A 17,831-nucleotide genomic window follows, 5' to 3' on the forward strand; every position below is an offset into this window, starting at 1 on the left:
TTATTACATGATTTCTTTAATCCAGATATTCTTTTTGTCTCTTCCACCTTCACTTGAAGGTCATTCCATATATCCACTACCCCCTCTGTATAAAGAAATATTTCCTAAGATTACTCCTGTCTTCCCCATTTCTTTCTCATCTCATGACCCCTGTTCTAGATCCTCTCTTCCATTGAAAGAGGCTCGCCTCCTGTGCATGGAAACCTTTGAGATATTTAAATGTCTCTCATACCTCTCCTATTTCGCCTTTTTTCTAGGATGTACATGTTTAGATCTTTGTCTATCCCCATATGCTTTACAACAAAGACCACTGACCTTTTTAGTAGCCTCCCTCTGTACTGACTTCAGCCTGTTTGGATTCTTTTGAAGGTGCGGTCTCCAGAACTGTACACAATTATTCCAAATGAGGTCTCACCAGGGACCTATTATAGGGGCAATATCTCCTCCCTTTTTCTGCTGAACATTTCTCTCCCTATGCAGTCAAGCATATTTCCAGCTCTTGCCATCGCTTTAGTCATCTGATTGGTCATTTTAAGATCATTTGATAAAATCGCCCCCATATCCTGCTCTTCTTTCGTGCTTAGAATTTCACCCCTAATACTGTATCTCTTCCTTGGGTTTTTTATTTTGGGTCTTGTAAATAGTCTTATCTGCTTTTTTTCTCCACTTGATTTTTATCGCTGCATCTGCAGCCGCTCAAATAGAACGTTTAAGTTCTTCAAAAAACAAATCCAAGGCTAACTAGCCTGCGTTCAATGCCGTGTGGGCATTGAATACCCATCACTGGTTCGCATGACATCTGTTAGCTCTATTTGAGCCTCAACAATGACTCCTCCAACTCCTACAGCTGTCCCAGGGTACAGGAGCATTGCTTCTAGAAGATGGAGGCCTTAAAGTGCTGGTAGAGAAGATCCCCAAGCCTTGGCACAACACTGGGTAGCAGAGCCCTTCCTTGGCTAGGAGCGAGATGGCATCAGCTTCTCGATGTAAGAAGTCAAGATGAGAATCCTCCCCAGCTCTGTTTCGTAGGTACAGGAAGGTTCCCCATCTGTGGCACCAATTCCTAGGTTCTCCTCAAGTCGGGGGTTGAGCAGGACATGGAAGCCTATGGTACTTGATGTGGCACCATGAAGAACACTCTAATTGTGCAATGAATCCTCTTCAGGGTTACCCATTTCAGAGCCAAAGAAGACATCTGTGCCATAGGCACAGAGCTGTGCTGGAACAGGCCCCTTATTGATGCAGAGGCAGGAGATGGCCTGCTTGGGTACTTGCCAGGTACTTGTGACTTGGTTGGCCACTGTTGGAAACAGGATATTGGGCTTGATGGACCTTTTGGTCTGAACCGGTATGGCATAACTTATGTTCTTATGAGACATTCCCATTCCAACCAATACAAATCTTCATGTTTGAAAATTGGGCATGGTAGTACCCTTTATGACCTGAAATGTAATATAAAGGGTAAGAACAGCATTGCTATAATAGAATTGTCAGTACCAGATTACTATTCTGTATTATATATGCAGTCAGAAACAGACAATGTGGCAGAAAAATATAGAAATAGTTCCAATTATCTTGAGTGCCACTGACCTAATTAACGAGTTTCCAAATGTTCCTTGATATACTGCCTTTATGTACTAGACCATATGAGCTCCAGAGCAGTGTTCTTTGGCACAATGCAAGTTTTAAGAAGGGCACTAGCCTTAAACTTGAGAGATTGAGATCATACTCAGCATAGCTTGGCTTACAAGTGAGATTCATTTCAGTCATGCTATGCACAAAGAAACCCAATTTGGAGATAACTGCCTTGACAAAAGAGCTATTCTAGAGTTCCTGTGATAGATTGCTGACAGCACTCCTTGTGATTTATCCCTACAAGAACTCCATTCTGTGATTTGTGTGTGTGTGTGTGTTGGGGAGGAGCTGAAACCCCCCCCCCCTCCCGTAAGAGCACTCAGAGTTGATCCTTCCTATTGAATTTCCTCACTCTTAATGGTACAGCTTGTTTCCCAGCATTATTATTATTTTAATTGATAATGTGTATGTATGAATTGTGTTTTGAGAGGGAGATCCTTTTCCTGAGATTTCCTTTAAAGGAAAGGTCTCAAACTCTGCAGTGCTTTGAAATAGACTTCCCTTTTACATTTATCAGTGACATTTATTGGCTGTTTCAAAATACCAAGAAGCTGTATTCCTTTAGTTCTACTGTGTCAAAAAGACACCATTAGTCAGTCCCTGCAGCAAAATGGTGCTGAACTGCAAAGTACGAGTAAAACAAGATAATCCTAAAAAAAAACACTTCAGAATTAGTGCCAAAAAAATAATTAATTAAATCCAACCTGTATTTTTATCCTCAGGCCCACCCTTGAGTGAGTTATAATAAGTATTTCTCTGAATAATGGTAAATTCCTCTTCTAGGAGTAGCCTAATGGTTAGAGCAGTGGGTTCAAGTCCCACTGTTGCTCCTTGTGATCTTGGGCAAGTCACTTTGCCTCAGGTACAAACTTAAGGGCCGATTCAGTAAAAACGTGGGAGAGCAGACAAACTCCCCCTCTCCGATGCGCGCGGTTCAGTATGTAAATTAGGTGGAGCGGCGGCTGTTAGCGGGTTTGACAGCCGATGCTCAATTTTGCCGGCATCTGTTCTCGAGCCCACTGACAGCCATGGGCTCGGAAACTGGATGCCGACAGCTGCCGGCCCAATTTAAATTTAATTTATTTTTTTTATTTTTTACTTTTTACACCCTTCGGGACCTCCGACTTAATATCGCTATGATATTAAGTTGGAGGGTGCACAGAAAAGCAGCTTTTCTGTGCACTTTCCCGGTGCCGGCAGAAACTAGTGCCTACCTTTGGGTAGGCGCTAATTTCTTAGAGTAAAATGTGCGGCTTGGCTGCACATTTTACTTACTGTATCCCGCGCGCATATCTAATAGGGCAATTAACATGGATTTGCATGTTGAGGGCGCTATTAGGTGCCGCGGGTTGGACGCGCGTTTTCTGCCCCTTACTGAATAAGGGGTAAGGGAAAACGCGCGTCCAAGGGCAAGTTAACAGTGCGCTCCGTTGGAGCGCACTGTACTGTATCGGCCTGTTAGATTGTAAGTCCTTTGGGGATAGGGAAATACCTCCAGTACCTGACTGTAATCCACTTTGAAGCACTGAAAAAAGTGCAAAAGGTGGAATATAAATAATAAATTTAATTCTTGTTTGGGCCCTTGAAACTACTTACATTCTGGAAGCATGCTCGCAAGCACACACTTCCTGCCTAAATAATCTTGAAGGGTTTTTTTATTTTATTTCTTTTTTGATAAGTTCAAAATTTAAATATATGGTCAGTTTGTGAACTGTGCTATCAGAACCTGTAATAAGCCAGAGTGTTGCAAGGAAGCAGGTGCATACAAATTCATTGCAATGAACAGGCTGGATGGAATCTAGTTTTGGTAATCCAATGACCTTCTCTTAAGATGATTTATTTGTTTCTTTTATAGGTATGTGTTCTTTTTAGATCCTTGCCACATAGACCTGGTACAGCAAAAGATTAAGTCTCTTGCCCTATGTGTATCAGCATGCCCGAGACAAGAGTTGAACACACTAGCGGATGTTAAGAAGTTTGCAGAAAATAATGGTAAGGCTCAAGTTTTACCATCTTGTCACGTCTCAGTGCCAAGTCAAGTACATTTGAGTATCTACTGGTATAAATTGAATTTTAGATATTATCATTATCTCTTTGTTGATCTAGTAGTTCCTTCTTTTTCCTTTTCTTCCAGTTCAGTTGGATCTAGAGCTGGGATTCTAGTACCTTACGCTTTCATTTGCAGTTACCTTAGGGATTTTTTCCCCTGTGTTTTTTGGTTTTTTGTTTTTTTTTTAAATGAAAGGTTAATTCAAGAGACTCACAAATAGACAGACACAAAAGAACAGCCAAAGCCCTTCAAATACAGAGATGTGCACATAAGGTCAAAAACAAGGCAATAGGCTCTTGAAACAAGTTTATTTTAATGCTTTCCACCTCCATCCAGAATCCATTCAACCCACCCAGAAAGGCAATCTCACAGGCCAGTGACCAACATTCACCCTCACATTCATACCCACTCAGAATACCCATTTCTATCCGATTACTTGTGCAGTGCTACAAAAGATGCTATAATCTGTGACAGCCAAGTTCCCTGGCCATAAACGAAAATAGTCTCTTTAAAAAGAATTCATCATAAGCTGTTCCCAGGAAGAAATAGATAATAATTCCCTATCCAGGCTAAAAATATTGCCTATTTCCCAACAACATTGCCAGGTAGAGGAATCACTCTTCTGTGACATTAAAATTCCTACTGTAGTATCCACCCCTATCATGAAAAGCAAGATAGTAAACTGAAGCTCTGTTCCAAAATGGCCTCTACCCTAAACTGAACCTTCTGCCAAAATGGCCAAATTTTATGACACCACAAAAAAGCATGTAAGAACCAGCCTAGATAATGACATTTATGACACACTTCTGAATCAAAAAAGTATAGTTTATATTCTGACACTTTTCAGAAATGCTGTATACAATATTTTAAACTGTTTCCTTAGTATAAATATCCAAAGTCAGTTTATGCAAGGAGATGGAGCGCCCTGTAAGTCAGTATTGGGGAAAAAGGTGCCCCCAAATCCACAGCCCAGATAGTAGCTAAACCCCTCAAATAAGATAACTATATCATGAAGGATACCATACCACCAAGCAACTGTATTGAGAGGTAATGAGATATTCTGAATACAAAAATCCAGATCACTGATAAGACAAAGAATTCTGCTGACATGCTGATAAAATTAATATATTTATAATTACTGATTTGATATGTAAACCGGTATGATCTGTATACTTTACAGGAATGTCGGTATATAAGAATTTAAAATAAATAAATATGAAAAAGAACATTCAAAGTACAGTCTTCTGAGGTAAAAATATCATTTACAACAGCATGTATATTATTTTTACATGTACTGCTGTGCTGTCAACTAGAAAACCCTTCAAAAAGGGCACTTAGAACCCATGTGACATTAGACGTATTGTAACACATGTTGGGTGGGCTTGGCCTTCAGAAAGCCATGAGTAAACTGAATTAGTTACTATATAGTAAACCTCCCATACCAAAACAACACTAACTACCAGCACTCAAACAGTAACAATCTTTCCTATGAAAAAGGTGTCACCACAAATATTACACCAATGCACATCCTATTAGAAAAACAGAACAAGCCAGCTGCTATATAGATTCCTACACAAACTGCATGCTAGCAATGTACCTCAGGGCTCACACTCTGTACCTGAAGCAATTCAGGGTTAAGTGATTTGCCCAAGGTCACAAGGAGTAACAGCCAGGTTTGAACCCTAGTTTCCCTGGTTTGTAGGCCACTGCTCTCACTGCTGGGCTGCTCCTCCAACAAAAGAAAAAACATAACACACCCAAAAATATATGTAAAAGAAATACTTAGCACACACAAATAATATTTTATTTATTTTATTTATTTAACTCTTTTATATATCCACATTCATGAAACATATATTATATCGGTTTACATGGAACAGGGGTATTATAACATTAACAATAACGAAGAAGATAAGTTACAATAAACAAGGGGTTATGGGAAACTGAGAGAGCAGATGACAGAGGTTTAACACTATAAGTTTAACAAGGGAAGTACTGGATGTGCCATGGATCACATATAGAACACTCTATAAATAATATAGAACTTATATACAAGAAAATAAGGGTGGTTACAATGCAATGCAGTGGCAGTACTGGAGGGGAATTAACAAATGGATAAGGTTGTGACTTTCCAGGAACAAGGAATTAGGAAGGGGGGGATGAGGGAGGGATTATGAGAGAAAGGATCAGGTTATGAGAAGGCTTGATGGAACAGCCAGGTCTTGAGTTTTTTCCTAAAGGTCAACAGGCAGGGTTCCTGTCTGAGGTCTGGCGGCATGGTATTCCAGATGGATGGCCCCGCAGTGGAGAAGGCCCGTTTCCCTGGTGGATATACGAAGGGTGGATTTGGAGGTGGGAGTGTGGAGGGTTCCTTTATATAGGCCTCTCTTATAGGTCTTATAGAAGTGTGCAGCCATAACTGGATATGAAAGTCGAGTGAGTGCTGATTGTGTATGGTCTTGTGAATAATGGTGAGGGACTTATGCAGGATTCTGAAGCTTATAGGGAGCCAGTGGAGATTCCTGAGAATGGGCGTGATGTGATCTCCTCTGTTGGAGTTTGTCAGAATTCTGGTGGCAGCATTCTGAAGCATCTGGAAGGGGTTTAGTGGTAGAAGTGGGGAGTCCCAGCAGGAGGGCATTGCAGTAGTCTATCTTGGAAAATAGGGTAGCCTGGAGGACCATCCTAAAGTTGTGGAAATATGATTTGTGCACAAAGCCATGTTTTCTGTGCATAAAACCTGAATATATGACCCAGCACCTCAAAACTCCAGATACAACCTCAGAGAGAAAAGTGCTAAGAAAAATTGGGTTAAGCCTATGTACCTTTCTTCATTGCTGGGGTAATAGCTAATGCCTTTACCATTAAATTTACATGCAAGAGCGCCAACCAAAATGCAATTATATTCACATACTTTTTTGTACACAAAATGCCTTGCTGCGTAAGGAGTTAAATATTATTAAAATACTTATTACCTGCAAACTCTATAGTTCAGGGAGCATAAAATATCCATAATTTAATAATCAAAACAAACTACCGTATTTTCTGGCGTATAAGACAACTGGGCGTATAAGACTACCCCCAACTTTTCCAGTTAAAATATAGAGTTTGGGATATACTCGCCGTATAAGACTACCCTTCTATGTCACTACATAACCATACTGTATGTGGTACCCAGTATACCAGTACCCAGCGATGTCCCTTACCGGCGATTGGATGGTTCTTGTATACAAATCCTGCTTGGATTGGTCAGCTCTCCCTGCCTGCCCAGCCCTCCCTGTCTCCAAGACTATCAGAGCGGTAACGCATCCCTCTGGCCCACCCTTGTATCCTATTACCGGTACCTCCTACTCTGCCTCTCGGATCTCACTCCTGAGGACTGCAGTGAAGCGGCGCAGACGTGCATGTGCGAGATCTGAGAGGCAGAGAAGGAGGTACCGGTAATAGAGATGTGAATTGGAACCGGAATCGGTTCTGATTCCGGTTCCGATTCACATCGTGTTTTTTTTTTTTTTCATCCGGCCCGATCGGGTTTTGTTTTTTTTTTTATCAGCTGCACCCGAGCCGATAACAAAAAACCCACCTTGACCCTTTAAAACTAATTCCTCAGCTTCCCCCACCCTCCTGACCCCCCTCAAAACCTGCCAAATTAAATACAACCCCCCACCCTCCTGACCCCTCCAAGACCTGCCAAATTTAATACAACCCCCCACCCTCCTGACCCCTCCAAAACCTGCCAAATTAATTAAATACAACCCCCCACCCTCCTGACCCCTCCAAGGCCTGCCAAAAATCCCTGGTGGTCCAGCGGGGGTCCGGGAGCGATCTCCTGGACTTGGGCCGTCGGCTGCCAGCAATCAAAATGGCGCCGACGGCTCTTTGCCCTTACTATGTCACTGGGGTCGACCAATGGCAGCGGTAGCTCCTGTGACATAGTAAGGGCAAAGGGCCGTCGGCTGCCAGTAATCAAAATGGCGCAGACGGCCCTTTGCCCTTACTATGTCACAGGGGCTACCGCTGCCATTGGTCGATCCCAGTGACATAGTAAGGGCAAAAGGCCTTCTGCGCCATTTTGATTGCTGGCAGCCGACGGCCCAAGTCCAGGAGATCGCTCTCGGACCCCCGCTGGACCACCAGGGACTTTTGGCAGGTCTGGGGGGGGGGTCAGGAGGGTGGGGGGTTTTGTTAGATTTTTTTTTTTTTTTTTATATTCGCTCCATAAAATGCAGACATTTTCCCCCCACTTTTGGGGGAAAAAAGTGCGTCTTATGGAGCGAAAAATGCGGTAATTATTTGCGCTATAAGGGGTAGATTTTCAAATACCGCGAATAGGCGTACTTTTGCTGGTGCATCAGGCGCCAGCAAAAGTACGCGGGATTTTAGTAGATACGCTCGTAGCCGCTAAAATCCTGGATCGGCGCGCGCAAGGCTATCGATTTTGTATAGCCGGTCCGAGCCGCGCAGCCTACCCCCGTTCCCTCCGAGGCTGCTCCAAAATCGGAGCGGCCTCGGAGGGAACTTTCTTTTGCCCTAACCCACCCGCCCGGCCCTGTCTAAACCCCCCCTTACCTTTGTCGGGGGATTTACGCCTCCCAGAGGGAGGCGTAAATCCCCGCGCGCCAGCGGGCCTCTTGCGCACCGGGACGCGACCTGGGGGTGGGTACGGAGGGCGCAGCCACGCCCCCGGACCGCCCCGGGCCATAACCACGCCCCGGGCCTGCCCCCGGAACGCTCCGGACACGCCCCGAAAACACCGCGCGGTTCGGGCCCGCCCCCGACACGCCCCCCTCAGAAAACCCCGGGACTTACGCGAGTCCCGGGGCTCTGCGCGCGCCGGTAGGCCTATGTAAAATAGGCTCACCGGCGCGCAGGGCCCTGCTCGCCTAAATCCGCCCGGATTTGGGCGGATTTAGGCGAGCAGGGCTCTTAAAATCCGCCCCTAAGACGACACCCGGTGTATAAGACGACCCCCGACTTTTGAGAAGATTTTCAGGGGTTAAAACTCGTCTTATATGCCAGAAAATACGGTACATACACAAAATAAATATGTTCAGGCCTGCATCACTCCAGCATAGCAAAGTATAGCTGCACAAAGAGTTTACTCTGCACAAAGTTTATACTTCTGGTTCAAATGTCTGCTTACAAATGTATGCCTTTTCTTAAACAATTTGTCAGATTCTATAGACTTCAGTAAGGCTGGGAGTGAGTTCTAAACTACTGCCCATCCTAGGCAAAAGATGTCTCTAAGCCCCAGACAGTAACCCTATTGACACCTGAGAGAGGATTTTGACTGGATCGCAGAGAACATAGCTAGGATCCTGGTACCTGTGCCAGAGGACCTTCTATTCAGGGTGAAACAATTTTACATAAACCGGTGGTCCAGGGTAACACCTTGGATATGTGGATGGTCAGCATCATCAGAAAAGGGTACATTAGATCTAATGGGTCTCCCATCATATTAGTCTCAGACCTCAGTTGAGGGTCACTCGTTGCTTTAAGGAATTACTTCTAAAGGGGTTCTCCTCACTCTTGATGGCCAGAGCAGTCAAGATTGTTCCACCAAAGCAAAAAGGGCGGGAGTTCTACATAAGTATTTCCTGATTCCATAGAAAACAGGGTGACTCTGTCCCATTCTAGACCTAAGGGCCTTGAACAAATTCATGAAAAAAGAGAAACATGTGGAAGCTTTGAGAGGAGAACATAATCTTGCTGGTGGCTGAAGAGGGTCAGTAAGTATTACTTTGGAAAATTTTCGGACTTAGTTTTGGAGAGAGGTGAAATAATGAGGTATATTCTTCAGTGTATGTGTGCCTGTAATAAAAAGCAAGCCAAAGTTAGCTAATTCTAGTGTCTGTCTTTGCCTCCCTCCCACCCCTTGCTTATCCTTTGATTTACAGGCAAGAGACACTGTCACATAAAAAATCAGCTGGGCTTTTATCTTTAAAGAAAAAAAAAAACAGGCTTATTCTAGCCCTTATCAAGATTTTAATTATCCCCTTGCAAGACACTACCAGATTAATAGAGAATACACCAATAAAAATAAAGGACTCTAATTTATGCATTCCTACTCCCTTAGCAACTTAACTAAGAACTCAACAAAATTAAGATAAAGGTAGCAGTCCAGCAGCGGGGGGGGGGGGGGGGGGGTTCTTTCCATTCTTCTGTATTGAGTTTCACATGTATGATTTTTTGCCTGCTGGTGAGAGGTTGTATGTGTGCACCCGGTGCAAAGAGCTCCTGCTGGTGAGAGGTTGTATGTGTGCACCCGGTGCAAAGAGCTCCTCGTTCTGGAGGTTAGCATAGCAGATCTGGAAGAGCAGAGGAGACCTTCAGGAACACAGTAGCCAAATCCCATCTCTAACCCTGGTGTAGCAGGAAGTGATCCTATAGCAAGCACCTGCTCTCCAGTTGATACGTTGTTCTCTCGCACCAAGGAATAGTCACCCAGGGCTGCTGCCTAGGAGGGAAGAGTTAGGTAGACCATCATGGTTGGTGATTTGATTATTAGAAATGTAGATAGCTGGGTGCCTGATGGATATGAGGATCACCTGTCAACTTGCCTGCTTGTAACTATGGTGGTGGACCTCACTTGTCATCTAGATAGGATTTTAGAAAGTGCTGGGGAGGCATCAGCTATCATAGTATATGTGGCACCAATGACATAGAAAAATGTGGGAGGGAGATTAGAAGCCAAATTTAGGATTTTAGGTAGAAAGCTGAAATCCAGATACTGCTGGGTTGCATTCTCTGAAATGGCCCCTGATCCATACAAGGGCCCCAGAGGCAGACCGAGCTCCAGGATCTCAGATTGTATAAGACAATGGTGCAGGGAAGAAGAATTCAGTTTTGTAAGGAACTGGCCAATCTTTTGGGAAAGGGGAATCTTTCTGAAAGGATGTGTTCCACCTTAACCTGGGTGGAACAGGCTGCTGGTGCTAACCTTTAAAAAGGAGATAGTTCAACATTTTGGTTTTTTTTTTAACATTTTTATTAGAACTTCCAAAAACACCCCAAAATTGGGTTCTGAACAGTAATTGGATCCCAAAAACATAGGATACATAGATACAAAAAAAGAACCCCCCCCCCCCTTCCCAATCAACCTCTCCAAGTATCCCGCCTCTGAAGCCAGACCTACCAAGACATACTGCCCCAGGTTAATGGATAGATCTCACTCCTCCTATTAACATAACACAGCTACTTATGCATATAGTCAGATAAGGTTTCCACATGTAAGGATACAGTTTCACAATAGAGTTTATCAGTTTGACAAAAGATCTCTGTGCAGGTAATCAATAGATTGAAATTGCAAAGTAGAAGAATTGACATTACAAAGAGCCATTCATTGAATCTTTGCAGGTAAAATCCTTATAAATGATTTCCAGATAGCTAGAAAAAATTTCACCATGTAGATGGGTTTTGTTTTAACGGACTGTGATTCCAAGGATAGCAGGTTTAACAATCTCTTGTTCCACAGGGTCACTGTAGGAGCAGATTCTCCCAACCAATTTAATAATATACTTTACTTCCCAGCCAGGCAACTTTTATATACAAAAAGATCCCCTGCCTTGCCCATCCATGATGTGTTCAATTTTTTGCCTAGCTCGCATACCTCGGCGGAGCTCTCCAGAGTGACCAACCACCCTTAGCCCATTAAAGAAAAAATCGCCTTCCAAATGGTTTGTATCATAGGGCAACCCCACAAAGAATAGTTTAAGGTCGCATCGAAGTGACCACATGTAAGATACCTACAATGCTGAGTCATCCCAGCCCGGAACGCCCGATAGGGGGAGAATAAAACATTCTGTTCAAGATTTTAAATTGTATTTCTCTGTACATCACTTGTAAAGATACATACAGATCATGAACAAATACAAACATATCGTCCTCATCCTCAGTGATAAACAGCTCCCTCCCCCATGCTTGAACCGAAGATGCTAATAATCAGCTCGATACAGTAACATTCATTTGAAGATTTCTCGTCTGTAACGAGCTCGCTGCGCACAATTCGGACGTGTAAAGCAAACCAGCGATACAGTCTCCAGTTTCGCGCGTCCGTAGCGCTTCTTAAAACAGACGCGTAACCCTTCCCCACCCGGCATGTAAATGAACGAATTAGCTGTATAATGAAGGAATTAGCTATTCCCTCCGATACCGTAACGCGCGCTCAGGTTATCTCATTAGTAACGCACTGTTATGCCGCGGCCGTAACGTGTTAGTTTACCGCCTCCCCCTAGTAGGAGTTAGGACTGTGAGTCTAGTAACAAATCCATCGACACCGCTTAAGACACTCAAAAACAATAAAACACAATTAAAAAAAAAAAAGCGATACAGAGATGATCGAGAAAATGTAATGATGTGGGACACACAAAACCTGTCAGAAAAAAAAATAAAAATTTTTAAATACCTGTCGGAGGGCCGCGTGGGTCCAGGCGGCCGGCGGGCGGCGGCGGCGGGAGCCGGGTGGTCGCGTGTTAAATCTAGGCCGCGGGCGGGTGGGCGCCTGTTCCAGGCGGCAGCGGCGGCGGGGGGACACGCGTTAGTTCGAGACGGTCGGTGGGCGGCGGGTGGTAGCGTGTTAAATCTAGGCCGGGTCCGCACAGGCGCGCATTCATTCACTGCCGGTGGGGGCTGCCCCGGCAGCCCCCACCGGCAGTGAATGAATGCTGTGACTGCCTTGAGCGCCGAATCGCAGGGGTCGCACAGGCGCGCATTCATTCAGGCGGAGCCGGCTGCTTTCGCCGCCGGCTCCTCCGCCTGGATGAATGAATGCGCGCCTGTGCGACCCGGCCTAGATTTAACACGCGACCACCCGCCGCCGCCCGCCCGCCGGCCGTCTCGAACTAACGCGTGTCCACCCGCCGCTGCTGCCGCCGCCTGGAACAGGCGCCCACCCGCCCGCAGCCTAGATTTAACACGCGACCACCCGGCTCCCGCCGCCGCCCGCCAGCCGCCTGGACCCACGCGGCCCTCCGACAGGTATTTAAAAAATATTTTTTTTTGAACACTCAGGTTTTTACATATTTTGGTATTTTTTTTTTTCACTTCATGGTGCCTGTCATTTCAAATGACATTTGAAATGACAGGTACCAGCGCACCCTGGTTACTGTATAGGCGCTGTATTAAGCGCCTATACAGTAAAACCCTTCCCTACCGCTTTAAAGCCGCGGCATGCATTTGCAAGCGATTAGAGGAGAGTATCGGGGAGTTAGTGAAGAGAACTGTGCGTGCGGGGAGGAAGGGTGCGCCTGACACTGCCGCACTGTTATTACCGCGGCCTTACAGGATCGACCCGAATGTAATTACTGAAATAGAATGTAGGTATTTGTACAGGGAAGAAAGTGCAAGTCTGCAAGCAACACATTTAAGACTAATCGGAGAAAATTCTTTTTCACTCAACGCACAATAAAGCTCTGGAATTTGTTGCCAGAGGATGTGGTTAGTGATTAAACAGAAACGCCATGTAATATTCTTCCCCCTTCACACTATGATATACGATTAAACATAAATGCCATCTATTATTCTACCCATTAACTCCCTGTTCCTTGTCCCTTCCACCCTATTTGTTTTCACCCAATTGCTATCCTTTCCCGCTGTCCCGCACCATCACAGTTTGTGATAATTCTATTAGTGTTAAAATAACAGAATATTCCTTTTTTTTCAATTTAGTTACGGTGGTTACTATCAGCTCTATTATTGACTTTTATGCGCTAAGGTTTTGGTTGGTTCATAAATTATTTCTAGAAAAATCCGAATTTTATTATTGGATGTAAAACATTATATTAATTTTTGGTTTACTGTCTGTACTGCCTGTTATCTATAATACTTGTTAACTGTAAAGCCTGTTGCTAATTATTGTTTATTGTAAACCGCGGTGATGTATTTTTACGTACTGCGGTATATAAAAACCCCTAAATAAATAAAATAAATAAATATAGCTGGGTTCAAAAAAGGTTTGGATAAGTTCTTGGAAGAGAAGTCCATTAATGGCTATTAATCAAGTTTACTTAGGGAATAGCCACTGCTATTAATTGCATCAGTAGCATGGGATCTTCTTAGTGTTCAGGTAATTGCCAGGTTCTTGTGGCCTGGTTTGGCCTCTGTTGGAAACAGAATGCTGGGCTTGATGGACCGTTGGTCTGACCCAGCATGGAAATTTCTTATGTTCTCACACATAGCCCATAAAATCTTTGAAAAGGACCGGAAGTATATTGAACTGTTGGTAATTGAAAGGTGGTTTTAATGTAATTCCGGAGTTGTAGAAAAACTAGATACTGATGTTGTTGAAACCCTAAATTAGAGAGGCAGTAAGTAAAATAATGTATTGATCGAGCTTGTAAATCAATAAATGGTAAAACCAGCACTTTATTTACTGTCTCCCATTCTTTGTAAATTGCTATCTCCTCCCCTGGGGGAAATCTAGATTACCTCGTAGTGGTAACAGAAATGATTTCTCTCAAGGTAAAGACAGTTTATTTCTTAAGATTCTCCAAGCCATTCTATCTGCTTTAATACATAAAGAAGTATTTAAATATCTTGGGAGAGCGGCCTGTGACATGTGAAGAATATAGGGCAAAGAGATCGGGGCCACCAGTGCCCACTCTAACTCCAAATCAGAGTAATATCCTTTATGCCCAGCCAAGCACCCACTTGGCGCAGATTACAGGCATGATTGTAAAAACGAATATTAGGAAAATTTCCCCCTCCTTCCTCTTTGGGAGTCATAAGGTTAGCTTGGGGCAATCTAGGTTTTCTCCGCTGCCAAACAAAAGCCAGCCAAATCCTGGAAATCGAGAGTATATCCTTCCTAGAGAGTATTAATGGAGTCATCTGCAATAAAAATAGTAATTTTGGAAGCAGCATCATCTTTATAAGAGCTATCTGCCTCCTTAAAGGAGACAGGAAAGTGCATCCACCTCTTGCAAGTTTTCTTAAACTTCTTAATGATAGGGGGAACATTGATCGCATACCACTGTTTGGGATCCCTGTCGATATATATACCCAGATACTTTAGCTTATCTACCGCCCAATGCAAAAGAAAGTTAGGCCAAACAGGTTCTAAAGCACCAGTGAGATCCAAAACCTCTGATTTATCCAGATTTAATTTCAACCCTGAAAAACTACCAAACCAAGTAAATAGTTCCAAAGTTCTAGGTAAAAACTCTCTCGCTTTGGGTAAAAAAAGTAATATGTCATCTGCAAAGAGAATGACCTTAGAGAAGGGATAGTTTGCCAAATCACCAGCTTCATCTGTTAAGCAAACCAACATTTTTACCAGTGGCTCGAGAGTCAAATTGAATAACATTGGTGATAGCAGGCATCCCTGTCTTGTCCCTCTGGTTAATGGGAAGGCCTCGGAAAAGCAATTGTTAACCTGAACCATGGTCTCAGGGTTGGAGTATAAAATATGGATAGCATCATAAATAAAACCCTGAATTAGCAATCACTTTAGCATAAAGTTTAATGTCCAAATTTAATAAAGAGTTAGGTGATATGAAGTAATCAAAGGGTCTTTTCCCAGCTTAGGTAAGACTGTTGGCACTTTAAAGAGTCCAGCATTTTCCCTTGATGTACTATGGAGTCAAAAAGGGTCTTAAGAACGTGGGGAATTTTCAACTGTAAGGCTTTGTAGAATTGTGCCGTTAACTCATTCGGACAGGAGACTTCAGCAACTTCAATTCCCTTATAGCTTGCTGGATCTCCTGTACATGAAAATGTTTGTTCAAGGCCTGCACTTGAGGAATCATCAGTGAGGGGAGGCTTATGTTTTGCAAACATTGGATCAGGTTTACCATATCACACCTCTGAGTGTATAATTTTTTATAATAGTCCCTAAATGCCTGACAAATTTCTGTGGAAGAAGTGAGCGACTTACCTTTGCCACCCTGAATATGTGTAATAAAGGCTAACTGCTGACTAGATCTGACCACATTCGCCAACATTCTTCCCAATTTATTGCCATATACAAAAAACGTATGTTGTAGATTGGTGAGGGAAGAGGTGGCCTTTGATGCAATTTAACATTTTGGAGATTGACCAATATTCATTTCGTAATTTGGTGCTATGGTCTCTGGCCAGTCGTCTATGCAATTTTTGAAGTGACTCTATTAGGGCTAGAATATCATTATCTAATTCCTTCTGTCTGTGTACTGTGTAGCTAATTATCCCCCCCTCAAGACTACTTTTGCCATCTCCCAGAATAAAATGGGGTTCTCCTTATGGACACAATTATTTGTTTCACTGTCTTCCCATTTCTTCACCAAATAAGCTTTGAATTGTTTATCCTGAATTAACCATTTCAGCATCCTCCACTCTGGCCGATACTTTAAGTTAGAAAAATGATTCAACTCACAAACAACTGAACCATGATCCAATATTGTAATCTAGTTAATATCCATTCGGGAGAGTCTCAGAAACAGAGATTTGGATATAAGTATATAGTCAATCTCATTTGAGTGGCGTGGGCCCTGGCTATATGGGAAAAACCTACTTCTCCAGGATGTAGGGTGTGCCAGGTATCCAGAGCATAAAGCTTTTCACATGGAAAGGGTATTCCTTTATGGGACCTCAATATGGAAGTGGTGGAGGCTGCCTGTCTAAACGTCCATCTACAATGCAGTTAAAGTTTCCTCCTATTATTAAAGAAGCTGACCCCAGGGAAGATAGTACGGACACTATTTTGGTGAAAATCTCATGATCATAGCGGTTGCGAACATAAATCGAAGCCAACCGCACTGGTGTCCCAAAAAGAAGCCCACTAATAGCAACATATTTTTTCTGAGGGTCTATGCTTGTGTGCGAAACCTGAAATGAGACTGACCTATGGAACAACATTACCACCCCACACTTCTTAGATGTTCCCTGTACCACATATACTTGTGCAACCCAATGCCTCCGAAGTTTATCGTGTTCCCTCACTGTCATGTGCGTCTCCTGTAAAAATGCCACCTGACATTTCTCTCATTGTAGGCAGGAGAGCATCTTTTCTCTTTTGATGGGAGGAGAGGAGGCGATATGATAGAAGTCTATAAAATGAGCAGAATGGAACAAGTAAATGTTAATCAGTTATTTACTCTTTAGAAAAGTATAAAGACCAGGGGGACACTAATGAAGTTACAAGGTAATATATTTAAACTAATAAGAAGAGATATCTTTTTGCTCAGTGCATAGTTAGGCTCGGGAATTCGTTGTCAGGTGATGTGAGGGCTATTAGTGTAGGTGATTTTGGAGAAGGTTTGGATAAGGGTCCTGGAGGAAAAGTCCATTAACAATTGAGAGAGTTGCAAAAATCCACTGCTTATTCTTGGGATAAGCAACTTGGACTCTATCTGCTCCTTGGGATCCTGCCAGGTACATGTGTCCTGGCTTGGCCACTGTTGGAAACAGGATACTGGGCTTGATGGACCTTTGGTCTGACCCAGTATGGCAAGTGTTATGTTATGTTATGAGCCTAATCAAGCCACATTCCAAGATATAAATTTACAGAGCCCCCCACCCCTCATGAGAACATAAGAGGGCATAAATTTAAAAAAGGGAATGCTCTATCTCCCCTAAAACAAAAGGGGTGTGTGTCCCACTTCGACCAATTGCCCATATTAACAATTTGAAACTTCCTTACATTGATCAAGTTCAAGACCATCCATTCCCAGCTTAGGAGACTTGGAATTCTCTTCCCCACAGTTACCCATTCTCCCCCCCCCCCTTCCCTTCCAGAACTTCCAATACCAGAACCATCGTCTAATATTAGGCAAGGAATCATTCAGTCAGTCATGTTTGGATGCTGCCTCACCTTCACCATTCCTACTATAGTTATGTCCCTTAGTGTTTGTCCTCAGCTCTATTATTACGTGACCTGCCCCATCCACAACGTATGGAGCTCAGGTGCGGTCAGTTGTAATCATGATATTTCTCCAAATGTGACACGATTTTGCATCCTTATTATTGTCCAAGCTTGAGTGGTCGCACTCCCCTTACATGGGACATCAGGAAATCCAGTGATTAGTCTGCCACATTGAAGTTAGGGATCTATGATTACTTCCATATATAACACCTGGACCCAAATAAGAATCCTCCCATCACAAACTTCTCACTATTACCTTTTGAGTTTTATCATATCATCACCATTCACTACAATGTCATATTTATTCTC

General features: G+C 43.3%; 1 protein-coding gene across 1 annotated transcript in view; it reads left to right on the forward strand.

Moving 5' to 3' along the window:
* Positions 1 to 17,831, forward strand: part of SLC44A1 (solute carrier family 44 member 1) — a 353,381-nt gene that overhangs the window by 115,817 nt on the left and 219,733 nt on the right. Inside the window, exon 4 of the mRNA XM_029604664.1 lies at positions 3,491 to 3,627. Coding sequence (XP_029460524.1) covers positions 3,491 to 3,627 — 137 coding nt within the window. The remainder of the gene's footprint in view (positions 1 to 3,490; positions 3,628 to 17,831) is intronic.

The sequence above is a fragment of the Rhinatrema bivittatum genome, chromosome 1, assembly GCF_901001135.1.
Source record: "Rhinatrema bivittatum chromosome 1, aRhiBiv1.1, whole genome shotgun sequence".
NCBI classification, from domain to species: Eukaryota; Metazoa; Chordata; class Amphibia; order Gymnophiona; family Rhinatrematidae; genus Rhinatrema; species Rhinatrema bivittatum.